Genomic DNA, 20,466 nt, shown 5'->3' with positions numbered 1-20,466 from the left:
AAAGTCTAATGCTAATAATAATAATGATTTTGAGCTAATATTATAACCAGAGTAAGCGTTGGAGTTGAAAATAGAGTTGTGGTTACTCTGGTTTTAATATTAGCGAAAAATCGTTGAGCATTAGACTTTTTGTTTGCCGCGAAATCTATTGTCGAGTAGCAGTACTGAGAGTTCCGCTACTTGACGCTAGATGTAAACTACGAAAATAATAATATTATTGGTAGCAAAATCGTTGTATGGAGTGAGCACTCTTGGTCTTCTTAATTTTCTTTGCTTTGGTAATGTAGCGCAGGGGTGCTCGCGGGGTGAGATGAGATACGAAGGCATTAAAGGTGTATTACAATGAGAGACAATAGTTTAAATTACAACCGTTAAGTTGAATGAATACATGGTTCCCTAGCCAGTTACAAACTATGTTGAACTGGAACGGGTGCACGTATATATAGCCTGGTTTTAGCGCATAGGCGTAGTTCCACAAAGGAAGCAGTGAGCTATATCTGAGTAGTAATCAACCCCAAGATTCTAAATAAAACAGTTTTTAGTTGGCGGACCTAACCAAATCAGGAAATATCTTAACCTTAAGCTTACTAGCGACATCTACCGGGATATTCAGTTACTGTTTTAGTTTTGCTACTCGTCGTTGGATGTCGCTATACGTGTGCGGGTGTGGTGTTTAGCGTTGTTACAGTATATAAAAAAATCATGGACTTATTACGTGGTAAAGACTTACGGACACCAAGAATGGTGGCAGCACAGCGGTGTCTGTGACTTTACGCTCATGTTTCAAACGATTATTAGTGAAATTAACGCTTATTTATTTTTATTTTAAATTAAAGTACATGCATGGTCACCCTACAATTAGAAAATTTGCGTGGCATTAAAATAAAAATAAAATAAAATAAATAAATATTATAGGACATTATTACACAAATTGACTAAGTCCCACAGTAAGCTCAATAAGGCTTGTGTTGAGGGTACTTAGACAACGATATATATAATAGATAAATATTTATAAATACTTAAATACATACATACATTGTAGTCTGGTTATTTTTAAAAACGTCGTATCTCAATCAAGTGTGCCATTTTTTTTCTCATAATCAAGTGCTGCTATATCAGTTAATGTATATTAGGTATTGTAGAATAATGTACATTTTTATTAATATTGTGATAATTTATTAATTATATCCTTAACTTTGTTTTCATTTTTAATATTTAATAAATTATTGTCAGTGTCATCAAATAAACGATAACGTTCGTTCGTAAACGTTCGCCGATAACCGTTATGTTTGGCGAAATTTAAATGTATATTGTGCCAACTTTTTTTGATAAAAACATAAAAAATAAAAAAAATACGCTAAAAGTTCATTTAGCGTACACAAAACAGGAAATGGGTGTGATAGTTAGGGTTAGGTAGGGTTGGTCTTGCTCTTCTTATGAACCACCCTGTACAGACAGTTGCAGAGAAAAGTGAGCCCCCCCCCCCCCCCCCCCTGTATAGAATTCGTATGCAGAGGTGCTAAGCGAATAAGTATTGCTGAAATTCAAAATTCAAAAATTTATTCTGCAAGTAGGGCTCAAGGGCTCTTTTACGAGTCAATACAACATTTATAGTAACATCATATAGTGACATGAAAAATACATAAAAACTTTTATAAATACAACAGCCAACACCTGGGTAAACATTACGTTATAATAGTCGTAAAATAAATAATTACTACAATACAATAGAGATGTATAGTCTCTATGGTTAAAAATACATTAAATCTGGGGATGTATAAGGTCCCCAATTTCAGAGTACTAATACTAAAAGAGAAAATGTTTTTCCACTTCTAAATATTCTCCATTCTCCATGATTTTTTAGTATCTTATTTTCACATTGAAAACTAAGTTTATGTTTTCTTTTTCTTTTTTTTTTATTTGAAAAGCAAAACCTATAAACTTAGAATATATTATGCTGAAGCGATCGACATCAAAATCAACGTGATTTGATAAGATTTATTTAGTGGATATCGTTAGGATCGCAAAGTTATTCTTCCCTATTAAACACAAACACACATACTACATACTACTTATCTAATCTTATTTTAGCTCAGCTGCAGTAAAAACGAATGCGTTGCACTATTCTGAAGTTGCATAACAATCATAAGGTCTCGATTCACGTAACTAATGTCGTGGGAAAATTGCATCATTGCATTATTAGAGGGAGCGAGACAAAAGAATGATTAAAGCGAGAACGACACAGGCTGGGAAATACGTCAATTAAAATAAAATCGATGACTGTTGTTACTTATCTACTTACTACTTAGCTGGCGCGATGACCCAAAATGAGTCTTGGCCTCCAACACAAGAGCACGCGACTTTGCTCGGTCCAGAGCGGACCCGCGCCAGCTTTTGCTGCCGCCGAGCTCACGGAGATCTGCCTCCACTCTATCCTCCCAACGATATCTAGGATGACCAACAGGACGGCGTCCAGTTGGTCAAGTGGGGTATCATTAGAAAGAGCTCAAATTGACCATTCCAAAACATTTCTTTATTATTTTTTATTAGTGGACAAAAATGATTTATGGAGGAAGAAATTTTACAGGAAAAATATAATTAGACCTCTATCTTGGTAACTTTTTTTAAATTAACAACAAACATTTCCGAATTCATTTTGCAATTTAACCAACTATAAGTGTGTTTATTACACTGGAAATTGCTATGAGATTATATTAAAGACGCCTTTTTTCAAATAAAAAAACAATTTTTGAAATCGTTTCACATGTCCAGAATTATCCACGAAAAACCAACATTCGTGCATTACATAGCGCAAATTAGTTAGATGCCGATAGATGGCGCTGTACACAAATATGCTTAGTATAGGTACATCTGATCAAAAGGAGAGATAATTCAAAGTTTGTACGGAACCCTCGGTGCGCGAGTAAAACGAACTCGCACCTGACCGGTTTTTTTAATGAGGTTTGGTTAAAACACATCAAAATATATAAAAACATTATATATCTATATCTCGAGAGGAAAATGGGGACTACGTTTGTATGGAGAAACGGCCGTGGTGTATCTCCTCAACACGCCAATACGTAAAGGCGTTAGTGTGCGTGTTCAGATATTTTTGAGCACCTCGGCCGCTCCAATATATCTGATGGCGACTGTTCAAAACTTAATTTGGTACATTCAAGGTATTAAATATCGAAAGTGCCAAAAATATAATATCGTGTATAAAAATATAAATAAATATAAGGTCGTGTATACATATTTTTGGCACTTTGTCCGTGTCAATATTTAATGCCTTGACTGTACTTCCTAATAAATCATATGCTATTGGTATGCAGTGTTCGTCCGTCTGTTATACATTTCGGTCGCGAGTACCGAAGGTCGGTACACTTGGTAAATAATTAATGGTTTTCCTTGTTCTAATTTAAAGTGTATTTAAACTATTAAGAGCCCTTAATCCTTGGAGCGTTGTCCGATTTCACGAAATAACGCTCGATAGATGGCGTTGGCGCTCGGTACGCGAGCGCCGGCAACGCGACGCGCGTTTCAATGCAGACTAGAATAATCTTGATAGTTTTCAATATAATTTCAAGCAACATTAATTTTAGTGTCATATGATATCATATGGGCACTCTTTATTTTATTGTATATGCACAGTAGTTTTTTTTTATGTACACTACTACTAAGTGTACAGACTACAGAGTGTACTATAACCCTTGCTCTTTATTCTGTCTCTTTCACACCAATGGAAAATGAAGACGTTAGTAAATGACTGCAGGTATAAATAAAGTATATTAGTGCGATAGAGAGACAGATAGTGTTTCGTTGTCGTATCGTAAACGATTGGCATGTTGGCCACACACTTGCTTAGTGCCTAGCCAAAATACCAATCGTTTGCGTATATTAGTGCGATAGAGAGAGAGTAGTGTTTTGTTGTCGTATCGTAAACGATTGGCATGTTGGCTACGCACCCATGATACCTAGCCAAGAAGCCAATCGATTGCGCATATTAGTGCGATAGAGAGACAGATAGTGTTTCCTTGTCGTATCGTAAACGTTTGGCATGTTGGCTACGCACCCATGCTGCCCAGCCAAGATGCCAATCGTTTGTGCATATTAGTACGAGAGAGAGATTTGCCCTGACGAGTACCATCGATCTAGATGAAGTCCAGGGTCTCATGATGGAGTCAGGAGTTGGTCACCAGAACTCGTAATCTATTTATCATAACTCCATCGTGTTTGGGCTCAATAGATTTACTCCGACAAGCACCATCAAATTACCATTATGATGAATAGATTAGGAATTCTGGTGACCAACTACTGAGTCCATCATGAGACCCTCGACTTAATCTAGATCGATGGTACTCGTCAGGGCAAATCTATTGAGCCCAAACACGATGAGGTTATGATGAGTAGTTTAGGAGTTCTGGTGACCAACTCCTGACTCCATCATGAGACCCTGGACCTCATCTAGATCGATGGTGCTCATCAGGGCAAATCTTTTGAGCCCAAACACGTTGGAATTATAATGAGTAGATTAGGAGTTCTAGTGACCAACTCCTGACTCCATCATGAGACCCTGGACTTTATCTAGATTGATGATGCTCGTCAGGGCAAATCTGTTGAGCCCAAACACGATGAGGTTATGATGAGTAGTTTAGGAGTTCTGGTGACCAACTCCTGACTCCATCATGAGACCCTGGACCTCATCTAGATCGATGGTGTTCATCAGGGCAAATCTATTGAGCCCAAACACGATGGAGTTATGATGAGTAGATTAGGAGTTTTGGTGACCAACTCCTGACTCCATCATGAGACCCTGGACCTCATCTAGATCGATGGTGCTCATCAGGGCAAATCTTTTGAGCCCAAACACGTTGGAATTATAATGAGTAGATTAGGAGTTCTAGTGACCAACTCCTGACTCCATCATGAGACCCTGGACTTTATCTAGATTGATGATGCTCGTCAGGGCAAATCTATTGAGCCCGAACACGATGAGGTTATGATGAGTAGATTAGGAGTTCTGGTGACCAACTCCTGACTCCATCATGAGACCCTGGGCCTCATCTAGATCGATGGTGTTCATCAGGGCAAATCTATTGAGCCCAAACACGATGGAGTTATGATGAGTAGATTAGGAGTTCTGGTGACCAACTCCTGACTCCATCATGAGACCCTGGACCTCATCTAGATTGATGGTGCTCGTCAGGGCAACTATATTGAACCCAAACACGATGGAGTTATGATGAGTAGATTAGGAGTTCTGGTGACCAGCTCCTGACTCCATCATGAGACCCTGGACCCCATCTAGATTGAAGGTGCTCGTCAGGGCAACTCTATTGAGCCCAAACACGATGGAGTTATGATGAGTAGAGTAGGAGTTCTGGTGACCAACTCCTGACTCCATCATGAGACCCTGGACCTCATCTAGATCGATGGTGCTCATCAGGGCAAATCTTTTGAGCCCAAACACGTTGGAATTATAATGAGTAGATTAGGAGTTCTAGTGACCAACTCCTGACTCCATCATGAGACCCTGGACTTTATCTAGATTGAAGGTGCTCGTCAGGGCAACTCTGTTGAGCCCAAACACGATGGAATTATAATGAGTAGATTAGGAGTTCTAGTGACCAACTCCTGACTCCATCATGAGACCCTGGACCTCATCTAGATCGATGGTGTTCGTCAGGGCAAATCTTTTGAGCCCAAACACGATGGGATTATAATTAGTAGATTAGGAGTTCTGGTGACCAACTCCTGACTCCATCATGAGAACTTGGACTTCATCCGGGTCAAAAATAATAATGCAAACCCTAACGTAATTTCAAGTGAAAATGCGTTTTTCAGAAAATCGCAGCCAAATAACACTAGACCTTACTCATAGTGTTGTGTTCCTGCCGGTGAGTAAGGTTTCCAGAGCTCAACGAGGGGCGGGAGGGGGTTAGGGTCGGCAACGCGCATGTAACTCCTCTGGAGTTGCAGGCGTACATATGCGGGCCGTATGCTTGTTTGCCACCGACTTAGTATTAAAAAAAAAGTAACACTGAAAATCCATCAATAAGCGAGTCTGTTAGGCATACTGTAAAAAAAATTAACTTTTATTAAGATTTTCTAATCGCAGTATATAGCACTTCTCGGAACTCCGTAGCTGATTACGATCGCAACGAATGCCTGACAATCGAGCACAGGTCCGTCCTCTAAGCGCGCTCCGCGCGGACTGAGAGCGGGGCGTCGCTGCTGCGTGATTTATACGTGTTTTAAAAAAATATAAATTTACGGCAATGTAGGTCCCATAGTTACGATTTTTTTTTATAGTTTAACATAAAGTTACAGTTTGCTATAATATTATTTTTAAAGCAAAATATGCGTTAAATTTGCGGAAATAAAATATAATAAAACCCTGTTTTCGCCAAAAAAATGAAGAAAACTCTGAAGGTATTTTATCAGTTTTTTCAAATGAATCTTCGATTGTTAATCATTCCAGCCCCTCGTACGAGATATGTTGAATTAAATTGTAGTCATTCATGTACCAAATGATTGTTGTTTATAGCAAAATTGAGAACCGAAACGCCACATCTCACTGCAAAATTTGGAAAAGACTCCCAAAAAACCTCATTAAAAAAGAGGTTTAAAAGAGAAAATGAAAATTTGAACTGTTGGAGCCCCTAGTTTAGGAAACGATTATTTAAGTACGTTATCAGTTTTTGAATAAATACTAATAGTTACGTCGTAATCTTGAATGAAAAAGGAAGCATTTTACAAAATACGCTCGTCTGTAGGAATAAGGCCTCTTAAGAATAGATATAATCGGTTCACAATAACAATATACATAATAGGTATATAAGGAGTATTATATGGAAGGTGGAGGTAAGGAATTAAATCTCCATGTACCAAAAAATGACATCAAAAAACCTTAAATAGGTGGCGCTACAATATCTAGAATACTTGAAAAAAATATCAAATCATAGACAGCGCACGTCGTCACTCCGTCAATAACGCCTAGGTTCTTAGCTACTCTAGCGCTACTCTGGAGAGATTTGGAACTATTATTTATAGCTGAGAGCTGGACACTATTGCAACAGTTCTCCAATAAGGGATTTTTTTTTTTTTTTATTTAGGTAAACAAACAGTCACTACAAGAAAGGCTTAAATATAAAGTATTTTAAACACTGTTTACAGTATGTGTGACCAACACCGTTCACCACTTATTAATTAGGTACAATTAGTTAGATTATTCGGAGATTTTTTTTTACAAGTTTTACAACACTGGAGCTTAAGGCCCCGGGAGGCATTGACATTGATAAGTTCATGAAGAAGATAAAATAATCCTTAACGCTTAACAGTTAACAGTGCATGCAGTGTTACTTTAATATTGAATAGTTACAATTTTTTTTTCGCTTCATATCGGTAGATGTTACATTTAGTTATTATCTCTAAGTATTATACATCTATTACAAGTTTTTTATATAACTTTTACTCCTATAGCCTCGGCTCTGGCCCGGGCCGGTCTAGCGTGAGACCTCCCATTCAGCTAGAAATAAGCATTCTACTTGTATCAATTTTAATAATCATTCTTACTGAAATTTGTAAGAACGAATACAAAAATTATTTTCAACTACTTTTATTTTAAGTTTAAGGTTGATATACGTCTTAGGTGATTATACAAAACTATGTAGAGCAAACGATACCGCCATCTAAAGTACACGCAGAGCCATCTAACGACAAATGTTGGAACTAAATCGCAATATTCTGCGCTACGCCTAAGAAATGCTTTTTCCGCGATAATATTTTACGAAAATTAAATATACGCACAGTAGGTAGGTACTTTTATTTTATTTTTTATTAATAATTCCATTTTATGTCTGCTTATTCCTATTTTATTGTCTCAATTTTCTTTTGTGAAATTTTTATTTTGTTACTGTAATAATGTGTTTTTATTATGATATGATTTAAACTTTATATTGTGTATTTTTGCAGCTGCCAAATAAATGATATACTCGTATCCAGTGTTGTCACATCTACCAACTTTTGGGTAGATCTACCTATTTTGCCTGCGTTCTACCTATCTACCTCCCTCGGCCTGAAATCTACCTATTTTTCAAGATGGTACAATTGCAAGTAATTCTCAATACATGTGACGGAACATTACTTAATTTCTACCTAATTTAGATTCGATGTAATGAAAACTTGCCTAAGAAACAGATTATACAAGCAGGTTCATTACCTACAAACAATGGAAATCCTCATTTTTGTTTCGATTTCTTTAATAAACACGTGTACTAACATCATAATATTAAAGACTAATAAATAATTTGAAAATTTTTATACACTTTTTTAATCATAAAAATGTAAGTACTTGCTATTGAGTGGTACATCTACCTATTTTTCTTTTTAAAACCACCCATTTCTATTTCTACCTACTCGTATTTTTGCACCCTGTTCTACCTCTTTGGCAAAATTGTATGTGACAACACTGCTCGTATCTATTTAGATAAATATACAGGTTGAGAGCTACATTGGAAGACTTCATATTACGGAGTACCTAATATTGACTAAGTACTTATATTGCCTCACAGTGAGATTAAACTTAACGTAAAAACTATACAATTAAATCTAAAATCATACTAATTTAATTATAACTATAAAACTACAACACTACACGGAATTTATAAAAAGTTACAAAATATAATTTAATTAAACAAATACGTAAGTTTATATTCATACTTTTAGGTTTAGTGATCAAGTTTGGTTTTTAATTAGTCTTATAGTTTAGTTTATATATATTTTAGTTTGTATTTCCATGAAATAAATAAACGCCTCATTCTTAAAAAAAACTAAACAAATTATTTCTTTGTTTAAAGTAGATTTAGTCCTCTTAAATTGCTGTGCCCTTGCAGGGCGTCACATGTATTTCTACACCTTCGACCGGCCTGGCCTACTGGCTAGTGAACCTGCCTATGAAGCCGATGGTCCCGGGTTCAAATCCTGGTAAGGGCATTTATTCGTGTGATGAGCATGGATATTTGTTCCTCAGTCATGGATGTTTTCTATGTATTTAAGTATTTATAAATATGTATATATTATATATATCGTTGTCTAAGTACCCGCAACACAAGCCTTATTGAGCTTACCGTGGGACTTAGTCAATTTGTATAATTATGTCCTATAATATTTATTTACTTACCTTCTGTTCCATCTTATGTGATTTGTGATATGCAATAAAGATTTGACTTTGACTTTGTTTCTTTTCTGCCCATTATTTTATTTTTGAACGCGGGTAAACGATCATGACAAATGATGTAATCCCCGTCCTATAGGAACGAAATCTCCATAGCCAGAACTACGGAAGGTACAGAGGCAAGAACAGAAACTCCATATACCAAAGTGTCCTGGACACTTTTGCAACAATTCTGCCTAAGGAGTTTCTGTTCCTTGCCTGGACCTTTCATAGGCAGACTTGTTGCAAAAGTGTCCAGCTGTCAGCTATAAATAATAGTCCCAAATCTCTCCAGAGTAGCGCTAGAGTAGCTAAGAACCTGGACGTTATTGACGGTGTAAAGTGCGCTGTCTTTGATTTGTTTTTTTTTTCTAATATTACAATACAATACAAATCCTCTTTATTGCACAACCTCTGAAAAAAAGTACATGGAAACACATAAAATACATGAAGATACGGGTAAACAACAGGCGGTCTTATCGCTACAGAGCGATCTCTTCCAGACAACCTTTAGGTAGTGGAGAAATGAAACTTAAATTAACTAATTAGGAGGTGCAAAACTAAATAGCAAACTAAAATACCCTTAAAATTTACGTATACACTAACAGTAAGACAATACATACATACTACTTACGTAATTATATACCTGCATATATACAATAATATATAATTCTAGGCCACCTATTCAAGGTTTTTTTACGGACACTTTTTGGTACATGGAGATTTCATTCCTTACCTCTACCTTCCATACCCCGTCCTTTATTAAATGCATTGTAAGCAGCGCAAACTTGTACCATGGGAAACTGCAGTCCAAGGTTGGTCCTAGTTACTGGCACCTAGTTTTAGACCCAAAACTAAGCTACTTTTAGAATATCGCCACACAAATTCTTTACCGTCGCTTGGGATAAGTGGTAGACCTCTAAAAACCTGTACACTCCTTTTTTAGAAAATGTGGGCAAGGAATTCATTCCACAGCCCGAACGATCGCTGGAGGAAATATAATTGATTGAGATTCGTATAAAACTTTGTAGATAGGTTCGAGCATAGAAAAATAAAGTAAGAATACCTACATCGGTTTTCTTATCAAAATGCTTATTATTTTGGTAGTTGACATCTAGCATCATTGACAATAGATGTCGTGACGAACGAGAATTTTCAGCTAATATTATAACCGGTTTAACCGGAACTCTATTCTCAACTTGTATTAGTATTTGTATTTGTGTCAAGTAGCGGTACTGATGATAAATCCGCTGCTCGACGCTAGATGTCGACTACGAAAATAATAAGCGTTTAAGAGCAATTCCTAGCTAAGCAACTTTTCAAATCTCGAATTTTTTGAAGCTATGTTTCTGTCGCGCTGCGGTGGGCGAGTGCGTGCGTGCGATAAGGACAACTACAGCTCGGACTAAAATTCCCACGCAAAAAACTAAAAAATCGAGGTTTCGCTCTCGACTGTTTCGTCCTCCAAAACGCAACCAATCATTATGAAATTTTGGAAACTGCAAGAGGAAGAAATAATCTATGCCGCTATGTTTTGATTTTTTGGATATTTGATGTCATGTTTGTACACTGCGCCTTTTTTTGAAGCCAATTCAATTGAGCCGTTTTTGCGATTTTCGAGGCGCTGTAAGTTTCTTCAAAATAAAATTATCCAAAAAATCAAAACATAGCGGCACAGATATTGATGATATTGATCTTATTTGAAAACATTATTGCTCTAGGTTAAAAATCCAGGGAGGAAGCAGTCGAGAGCGTTTGTATGGAAACATGCAACTAGGAGTTCCTTTTAGTGACAAAAAATTTAAGAGGCTGTCAATACCTACGGCGCGCACACTGTTTATTTCTATCGGAGTAAATGAGATAGCACTGTCGCATGTTACTGGGCCTGGGCAAGGGAATAATAAGAAAAATATTGAAATAAAAAAAGTGGATTATTAGTGTAATATTTTACTCAACCACGGTTTAGCTATAAATGTTTTGAAATTGTGATTTTAATTTCAGACCCATAAGTCAAAACAATAAAGACATAGAACCGTTTAATTGTGATTTTAAGACCAATCTTTGCAATTATTTTCTATCGAGCCGATTTCGTTCAATCGTGTATCGAGTCTTTGAAATATAATTAATATGAACATATATTTTTCTTACTTGACTAAAACAAATAGTCTTTCTTGAAAAACTGTTTAAGTAACATCAATTTCAAGGACATGGGGTGTTGACAGCCTCTTAACCAACTTAAAAAGGTTTACATGCTAAACATCGTATTAAGCGAGTAGTATCTACGATGCCTTGACTATGATAATGTAAAACAAACGTTATATAAATCAAGGCAAAGGTGAAGAGGTATAATGGTTTGCAAGTGCATCAAGGCTGTGCAACAAATTGCACAGCAGAACTGCTAACTCACGATATTATTGCATTCATTTACGTCATAAGCCTAACCTAACTTTGCACCAATTTTAATGAAATGTAAATTTTATTTAGGGCTTGTGCACAAATCACCGAGGTTTTTTCGGCTACTTTTTTGACCCCCCCACCCCCTTGGTGATATTTGGTGAGATTCTTGGCTAAGGGCATTTATTCGTGTGATGAGCATAGATATTTGTTCCTGAGTCATGGGTGTTTTCTATGTATTTAAGTATTTATAATTATATATATCGTTGTCTAGGTACCTACAACACAAGCCTTATTGAGCTTACTGTGGGACTTAGTCAATTTGTGTAATAATGTCGTATAATATATATTTATTTATTTATAGTTAGATACTTACGTCATTGATCAAGTGATCATCAAGCATGTCATGATATTTTACGTAATCATTGACAAACGATTATAAATTAATGAGTCTTTTCATTTATTAATTATGGTTTTAATGATATTAAAGATAATAAAGTAATTGGAATAAGTACTTTGAAATAATAAGTTAACTTTTTTGTATTTTTACACACTTATTTGCTGCTAATACAACATTTATTTACAATAACAATATACATAATCGATATATACAGATGACTACAACTAGCTTATATCTAAAATAGGCCCTTGAGGCATTGTACCAAGGATGCTAATAAGTTTCGGTACAGTCACGTGTGAAATTATTGATACGGAAAAAGTACCAAAAATATGTATACACGATCTTATTGCCCATGTATTAAGGTAGTGTATACATATTTTTGGCACTTTGTCCGTATCGATTTTTTTAGACGTGACCGTACGATGAAAGTGGTAAATAATAAATATTTGCCTGATAATAAGCGGGCACCGTAGATTATGAACGATTGCAATTGTCTAAAAAGCACGTTCCTGATTATTCCTAAATCTACAAAGATTTACTAAATGAATTGACAACAAAACCTCTTGTGTAAATTTCATTCGATTGCGTGACGAACGTTCGCATTGTTTGCATTGTCTATTTTTGTATGGGATTTTGAACAGCGCGCCAAGCGGGACGTTTTGGAAACTCAAAAATCTCATACAACATGACACTTTTTTTTTTTTTTTTTTTTTTAATGGCCTCGCGCTCCTGGCGCATTCAGCCAGACGAGTAAAACGGGGAAACGGAATTAAGGATTACATTAAAACGGGTAGGACGGAATTTTGGAAAAGGATCAGGAAAAGGTTAATAATTCAAATAATTTAAAGTTTAATGTTGTGACGTGAAATAAAAGAATACAATGATTTAAATATATATGGAGATGAATCATTAATATACAGGAGTGTTGTAATAGATGTGGGAAACGGAACTTTTAAATCTGACAGCTGTCTTAATAATATAGAACGGTCATATAGGTTACAATTACCAGAAAAAAAGATATGATTAAGATCAGCGGGATCAGTTCCACAAATACATGCAGAACTGGCCACACGATTTTGTAGTTTCAGGTGTTCCGGTGTACATACATGGCCCAATCTCATACGAATCAACATACTAGTTGCAGGCTTTGGCAAAGAGATTTTAGCAAACCAAGGTTTGGCAGGAATTGTTGTTTGTATGCTACGATAATGTAACGCAGCGGCACCCGCACCAGATGCCCATAATTTTGTCCATTCCATTCTTAGATATAATTTAGGCAGTGCCAACAGGTCTTCAGCAACATTCCTAAACGGAAACATGTCCCCAGAACTAATGGCATCTCGAGCCAAGTCATCCACCCTTTCATTGCCTTTAATCCCTCTGTGTCCAGGGATCCAGGCAATGGAAACCGAATACCCTATAAGACGACATTTTAACAGTTGGCTACGGATTTGATAAATAATTGGGTTATTAGATTTAGATTTGAAAGGAAATTTAGCTATTGCCTGAAGTGAACTTAGAGAATCTGAGAAAATAATAGTTTTTTTAAGATGCATTATAATGATGAATTCTATTGCTTTCAGAATTCCAAAGCACTCGCCACTGTACACAGAGGACTCTGGAGGCAACTTTATTTTTTGGTAAATATTAGACTGGGTGTGAAGTACACCAATGCCAACACACCCATTGTCAGACATCTTAGAAGCATCTGTGTATATATGATCAGCAGCTAGGCCATCTGTTCCAATGAATCCCAGGAATTGTTGATTTTGTTCAACATCATTCTTAGAAATGCCGATATTAAGGAGAACTGGAGGATCAAGTATTACAGATTCATATTCATACTGGAAAATGGGAAGTGTTGAAGAGCTAACAGTGGGAGCTGAAATAGATTTAAGTTTTTGAAAACTTTTAATCAAACATGGAGGACTCTTGTGCTTCCAGTAGTTAGAAGTAGTTATTTGAAGCAGGAGGTTAGACAAGATAACCCAGAGTTGATGATTAGAAAATTGGGAGCAGCGGAAAATAAACCTATCACAAAGATATTGGCGTCGTAAATGGAGTGGAGGCTCAGCACACTCAACTTGCATAGCATTGATAGGGCTTGAATTCATGGCACCGCATATCATTCTCAGGGCTTTTGATTGAATACGATCTAATTTTTGGAAGCCTGCTACAAATCCTGGCTCTAACAAAAATGTTCCATAATCTAGAATACTTCTTATCAAGGCATTATACATTAATTTTATGCAAAGAGGATGCGAACCCCACCAAACTCCTGAAACACACCTAAGGATATTAATATTTTTTTCACATTTAGAAACTATGTAATCACAATGTGGAAGACCTGTTAATTTATTATCTAAAATAACACCTAGGAACTTGGTTTTATCTTTAATGGGAATGGAGCAGTTATTAAATTGCACATTGATTGGAGGAGGAAACAGTTTTCTAGTAAACAAAACTACAACACTTTTAGGAACTGAGAGTTCCAGACCATTTGAATCTAACCATAACTTCAATAAACCCAAAGAACAAGTAATGGATCTACTGGCCTGTTCAATAGAAAGGTTTGGTGAATATAATAATAAATCATCAGCATATTGCAAAATTCTGACAGTGCCATTTAAGGATGACTCTAAATCGGATGTATAGATATTATATAGCAATGGACTTAATACGGAACCTTGTGGAAGACCTCTCCAAACTAAACGGGAAATCCTATTGTTGTCATCTATAAGAAGGCTAATGGACCTTTCTGATAAAAGATTTATTATGAAATTGCTTAACATTATTGGTACAGCTAATCTATGAAGTTTTGCTTGTAATACTGAGACTAAAACATTATCATAAGCGGCACTTATATCAAGAAAAGCAGCTACTACAGACTCATTTCTAGAAAATGCTAATCTAATTTCTGCAACTAATATACCCAAACTATCATAGGTAGATCTACCTTTTCGGAATCCAAACTGACTATGAGAAAGTAATTGGTCTTTTTCTACAAAATATTCTAATCTGTTTTTAATCAAATGTTCTGCTACTTTAACAAATACTGAAGAAAGGGCAATTGGACGATAAGAAGAAACATCTGTTGCTTGTTTGTTGGGTTTTAATATAGGAATAACTATTTGAGATCTCCAAGAATCCGGGACTGTACCAGATTGGATGACAAAATTTATTATATTCAGATAATAAGAGAGAATACCATCACTAGCATTTGCTAAAAAGGAATATGGGACTCCATCATCCCCAGGTGAAGTATCTCTTAAACTACTTAGTATACCTTTTAACTCTTCTATTTTAAAAGGCCCATTAAATACAGTATAATAGGAAGAGTCAAATGAAAAGGCAGCAGGGTGGAAAACATGTTCTTCGGGGACTGATGCTGGTGCTAATTTGTCCATGAACTGATTAGCAAGGTTAGGAGGAAGTGTCTGTCTAGATGGCTCATTGAAAGCATGTCTGAATCTTTTAATATTATTCCATACTATGGATGGTTTCACGTTAGGACTAAGAGATGAACAAAATCGTCTCCAGCCTTCGAACTTTTTTTTGCGCAGTAATTTTTTAGTCTCACGAGCAACTTGTATATATATCTCGAAATTTTCATTTGTCATCGAATGACGATAACTTCTCTCTGCCTCCTTGCGGTTTCTGATTGCTTGAGAACAATCATCATCCCACCAAGGAGGAGAAGGTATTTTACCTGATACACTGTTTTTTACAGGGAAAATTTCATCAGCTGCTTCGGTAATCGTCTGGGCTAAGGCAACTGAGCAGCTAACTACATTACTAGCATCTATAGTGGGCAAACACAACAATTTCTCCTCTACGCGGCTTTTGAAAAGTTTCCAATCAACATTACTTAAATTATACTTAAGCCTAGGGCTAGGTTTTGGAGATGGAGGAATGGAAGATGGAAATGTAATAATAATAGGGTAGTGATCACTCCCATATGTTGAATCTAAGGTATGCCAAGAGAGAGAGGATGCAAGATCGACCGAACAAATAGATAAATCAATAGCGCTAATTGACTCTGTTGGCGCTGTTCGGCGGGTTGGAGAGCCAGTGTTTAAAACACAAAGGTTGTGTTCGTCTAAGATATGTATGAGACGATCTCCATTATAATTAGATGATGAACTACCCCAAAACTGGTGATGCGAGTTAAAGTCTCCTAAAATTAACACGGGCCTAGGGAGAGAAGAAATTATTTGTTCAAGCTCATCAAAAATGGATGATGATGGATGAGGTATATATACAGAAATGATACAGATGTTATTTACAATGGCAGCAACAATTGAAAAATCATCGCTATGGGATGGAAGATTATAAGGTGAAAATGAAATGGAATTCCTGACGAGTAGAGCTACACCGCCCCATCCGCCAGGACGGTCCTCTCTGAGGCATGAATATCCAGTAGCTCTAAGAAGAGCTCCAGGCTTTAGCCATGTCTCAGAGAGGGCAAAAACAAAAGGTTGAAATTTGTTTAATAAATGTATTAGATCTTGCTTTTTATTTATTATGCTTCTGCAATTCCACTGAATAATTGTGGCCATTATTTTTAATAGTTGTAACAAGTACATCAAGCATGGGGGCAACGTGGGACGGTAGTTTTACATTGGGCTGAGATAAATGATTAATTAGGGCTTGAATTTCGTCAGCTACTGATGTATTCTCTTTGCGAGAATCTTGCTGTAGTGCACAGCCATTTGGAGGAGATGGAATGGTATACTCATTAACTAGTGCATTATGAGCTGCTACATCATACCCTGTCATGGTCTTTCTTACTGGACGTGGCTTCAAAAAAGTTGTTTTTTTGTAACTATGGGACTGCATGGTTGTGCTCGGGGCTGAATTATGGACTCTGTGATGTAAATTTGGCTGGGACTGTAACTGTGGTTGTGGTTGTGTCAGAAGGACATCGGCGAATGATTTAGAAACTGCAGGATGTAGTTTGACAGCTTCACCGTAGGAAATACAATTATTGGCCATAGTTATTTTAATATCCTTCTGTCTCTTATGCTCTTATGCCTGTTCGTGGCGAAATGAAAACCATTGCATAAGCAGCAAATGGCATCTTCTTCCTCCACTGAACAGGTATGACCGGAGTGCATTTGACCACACTTAAAACACTTTGGTTTTGATCTGCAATTAGTTTTGGTGTGTCCGAATTTAGTGCAATTATAACACTGAATTGTGGGGAAAATATACAATTCAACAGTCAGTGAGTTGTAGCACGAAAATACCCGTTTTGGTAAGACTTGGCCATCAAAAGTTAAAACAACTGTTTCAGAGGGTTGCCACGAAACAGAACCATTAACCGTAACTCTATGGTTTAAGCGCCGCACTTTAAGAACATTTCCGCACCCAATGGGCACGGAAATGTTTGACAAAATTTCTTCATCCGACCACTGTGCAGGAATGCCGCGAACCAAACCCATACGGGTCACAGAAAAAGACGGTATGTATGCAGTAAGATTCTCTAACTCGAGACATGGGTCAGTTACAAATAAATTTGCATCTAAATAATTTGAGAATGACATTGCTATGCGAGTTCTGCCAATGCGCTTAACACTTCCGTTAATAATGTTTCTGAAGGCCTTTTTGACGAGGAATTTCCCAAAAGATACCGGGTGCAGAGATGAGCTTGCGTCAGTCTGTTTGAGTTGGACGTGAACCATAAAGGGTGCAACATCTGAATTTGAAAATAAGTTCCTACCAACCTTGGTGCTAATAGCGCTATTGTTTATATTTGTATTTAAATTGTCAGAGGGGATTATGGTAGGCTGCGTGCTAGAACTCGAAAGAGCTTGGGAGTTTTGTATGTTTTCCTGGCAATCGCACGAATATTCCCCGCCATTATTTTTCCTTCTTTTTTTATTGCAATTTTTGCATCTTTTTTGTACTTTATTTCTTTTAAGTTCACTCCTGCTACCCACAGAAGTGTCAGTATCCATTGCCGAATCAACGGTCACATTACATCCGACCTGGAGGTTTCCACCTCCAGGATCAGGAGGATCGTCGTCCCCCATAGAAAATTTACACGAAAAAACTTACCAACTATGAAGAAATCCACTAATTATATATACAAATAAAAGAATATATACAAAATATGTGAAAAATTATATACAAATTACCGATTTCCTGATATTACAATAAAAATAATGTACGAGAAACAAAAAACTAGACCGCCGCGTTTCACGTTTCCCGCGCTTTTTCAACATGACACTTAACGCAAACGCGTACGTCACGTCACGTTATAAGACTCATGAAAGGTGGAGGTAAGGAATGGAATCTCCATATACCAAAAAGTGGCATCCAAAAACCTTAAATAAGTGGCGCTACAATACCTAGAATACTTGAAAAAAAATCTTATCATAGACAGTGCACTTCACTCCGTCAATAACGCCTAGGTTCTTAGCTACTCTAGCGCTACTCTGGAATTTAGAGATTTGGGACTATTATTTATAGCTGACAGCAAGACACTTTTGCAACAGTTCTACCATAAGAGATTTCACTCCTTTTAATTCCACACTCCATAAACATGGCACGCTATCGAGTGAAATCTAATAATTTAATTTTATTATTTTTAATTTTTTTGTTAATACTAGGGGTACAGAAAATAGTTAAGAGCTATGTTACGTTCATGATTATTATGTTAGCAGCAGATATAGCAGTACTAAGCGGGCAAGGTGTTCAAAATGTCCTGCACGCGCCCTTACGCAGTTACCTATAAAGCTATGTTCCTGGTCATGTTGAAAAACAGGAGTCCGATTTTTGAAAATCGATCGCTCGATTTCATGTTTTATTTTAGTAGCGCTACTCGTAGCCGATGCCAGCGTTTTCCCGCTTTGTAGAGCAAACCGACTACGAACAGAGAACCCGCCAAGCGGGTTCCCGGTAAGTACTCAATGTGTTAAGGTACTAAATACGATTATTAAAGTTACGAACACTAGTATATGAAACCTACTTTAGACGTCCTTATTGACAGATATCGAAGTGACAAGGAACATTTTGAATAGACTAGTTTTTACGAAAAAAATATACTGATTCATATTAATCCATAAATGTTTCATGTACTTATTATGTATAAAAGCATACAAAAAGTAAAAAAAAAAAAAAAAATTGGTGGAATTGACTTAAATTTCTTTAAAAAAAATCTTCTTTTGACCTCGGGAATATGTAGTTAATTTTTTTCCGTTTCCTCGCGGGCACCTTGTATATGTATATTAATTGAACTATGAATAAATACATAATAAGGCCCTAATATCTGAATACGCCTCTATTATCAACGCGTTAGACTGCGTGTTCAGATATTTTTGAGCACCTTGGCCGCTCCGTGAATTCGTCCGCGTAGAATCGTTCAAAATGTTTCATTTCAATTTTATTGATTTCTTGAACTTTCAAATAAAGTTCTAAGCACAATATTTAACGAAAATAATTATTATGATCATTTCAAGGTACGTTTAACGATTAGGCTAATACGTCTAGGTTAGTGATTAATGATTTTAAAACGGAGCGAAGTTGTTTAATAAATATGAATCAAATTTAAAAAAAATAACTCACCAGAACCTCCTGTAATCAAGATCGTCTTTCCTTTATAGAACTCCTTTATCGACGGCACTTTGTCAAAATCTCTCTCTTCTAAAAACCCCATTTTTAATATTTTAATCCTTAAAACTGACTTTAAAAAAAATACTGGCAGAATAGAAATTTCCTATCGTAAAAAAAAAAAACTGTCCAGCGCTTGCCAGCACTGGCTGGTAAGATTTAAAAAGTTAAAATGTCACAGCATAAATATTTATCGGTAAAATCCGCGGCGTCATTCGTGAGCGTCGCGCGCGGCGTTCTAAGTTCAAATGTCGAATGTAATGTTATGCGTTGAGTTCCATTCTTGCTGTTAAGGGCGGTGTTAAGGCGACGTTCCATTTTTATTATTATATTTCGGAATTTGGGTCGTTTTAAAAATTGCTCCTGTTTTAGATTTGAAACATTTTATGTTATTCATATTTCTTCAACTTCAATAAATAGCAAATAGGCCACAAGGGCACTTTTACACGTCAACATGGAATTTACATACAAGCAAAAACAAGCATATCAGCAATTATAAAATACTACTCATTGAAAATATTAATGCAAACTACTGTTAGTATTATTGTTTAAATCAATCAATCAAATCATTTATTTGTTAGAATACAAATAAATGAAAAAGTAAGTGAATTATTATTATTACTTAGAGATGTATAAAGTATCTAAATGTCGAATTACAAAAAATAACTAAAATAATAATAATAAACACAAAAAGATACAAATAACATCTAAAATTATTTAGAGGTGTAAATATCTCTACATGTCAAAACTAAATGACTTTTATCAAATTATCCTTAGAGATGTCTCTAAGAGTAAAAATTCCGTATAATTAAAACATTAATTAGGATACGTAGATACTAATGAT

At 36.2% G+C, this 20,466-nt stretch overlaps 1 protein-coding gene across 1 annotated transcript in view; it reads right to left on the bottom strand.

Moving 5' to 3' along the window:
• LOC133533055 (putative fatty acyl-CoA reductase CG5065) overlaps positions 1–19,876 on the bottom strand; it is a 35,823-nt gene extending 15,947 nt beyond the window's left edge. The window contains exon 1 of the mRNA XM_061871986.1: positions 19,578–19,876. Within this exon, the coding sequence (XP_061727970.1) occupies positions 19,578–19,668 (91 nt within the window). The 5' untranslated portion in view covers positions 19,669–19,876. The remainder of the gene's footprint in view (positions 1–19,577) is intronic.
• Positions 19,877–20,466: the final 590 nt, after the last annotated feature.

Source organism: Cydia pomonella, chromosome 28 (assembly GCF_033807575.1).
Source record: "Cydia pomonella isolate Wapato2018A chromosome 28, ilCydPomo1, whole genome shotgun sequence".
NCBI classification, from domain to species: domain Eukaryota; kingdom Metazoa; phylum Arthropoda; class Insecta; order Lepidoptera; family Tortricidae; genus Cydia; species Cydia pomonella.
The sequence above is the reverse complement of the archived record's forward strand: the minus strand, read 5'-3'. Positions and strand labels throughout refer to the sequence as shown.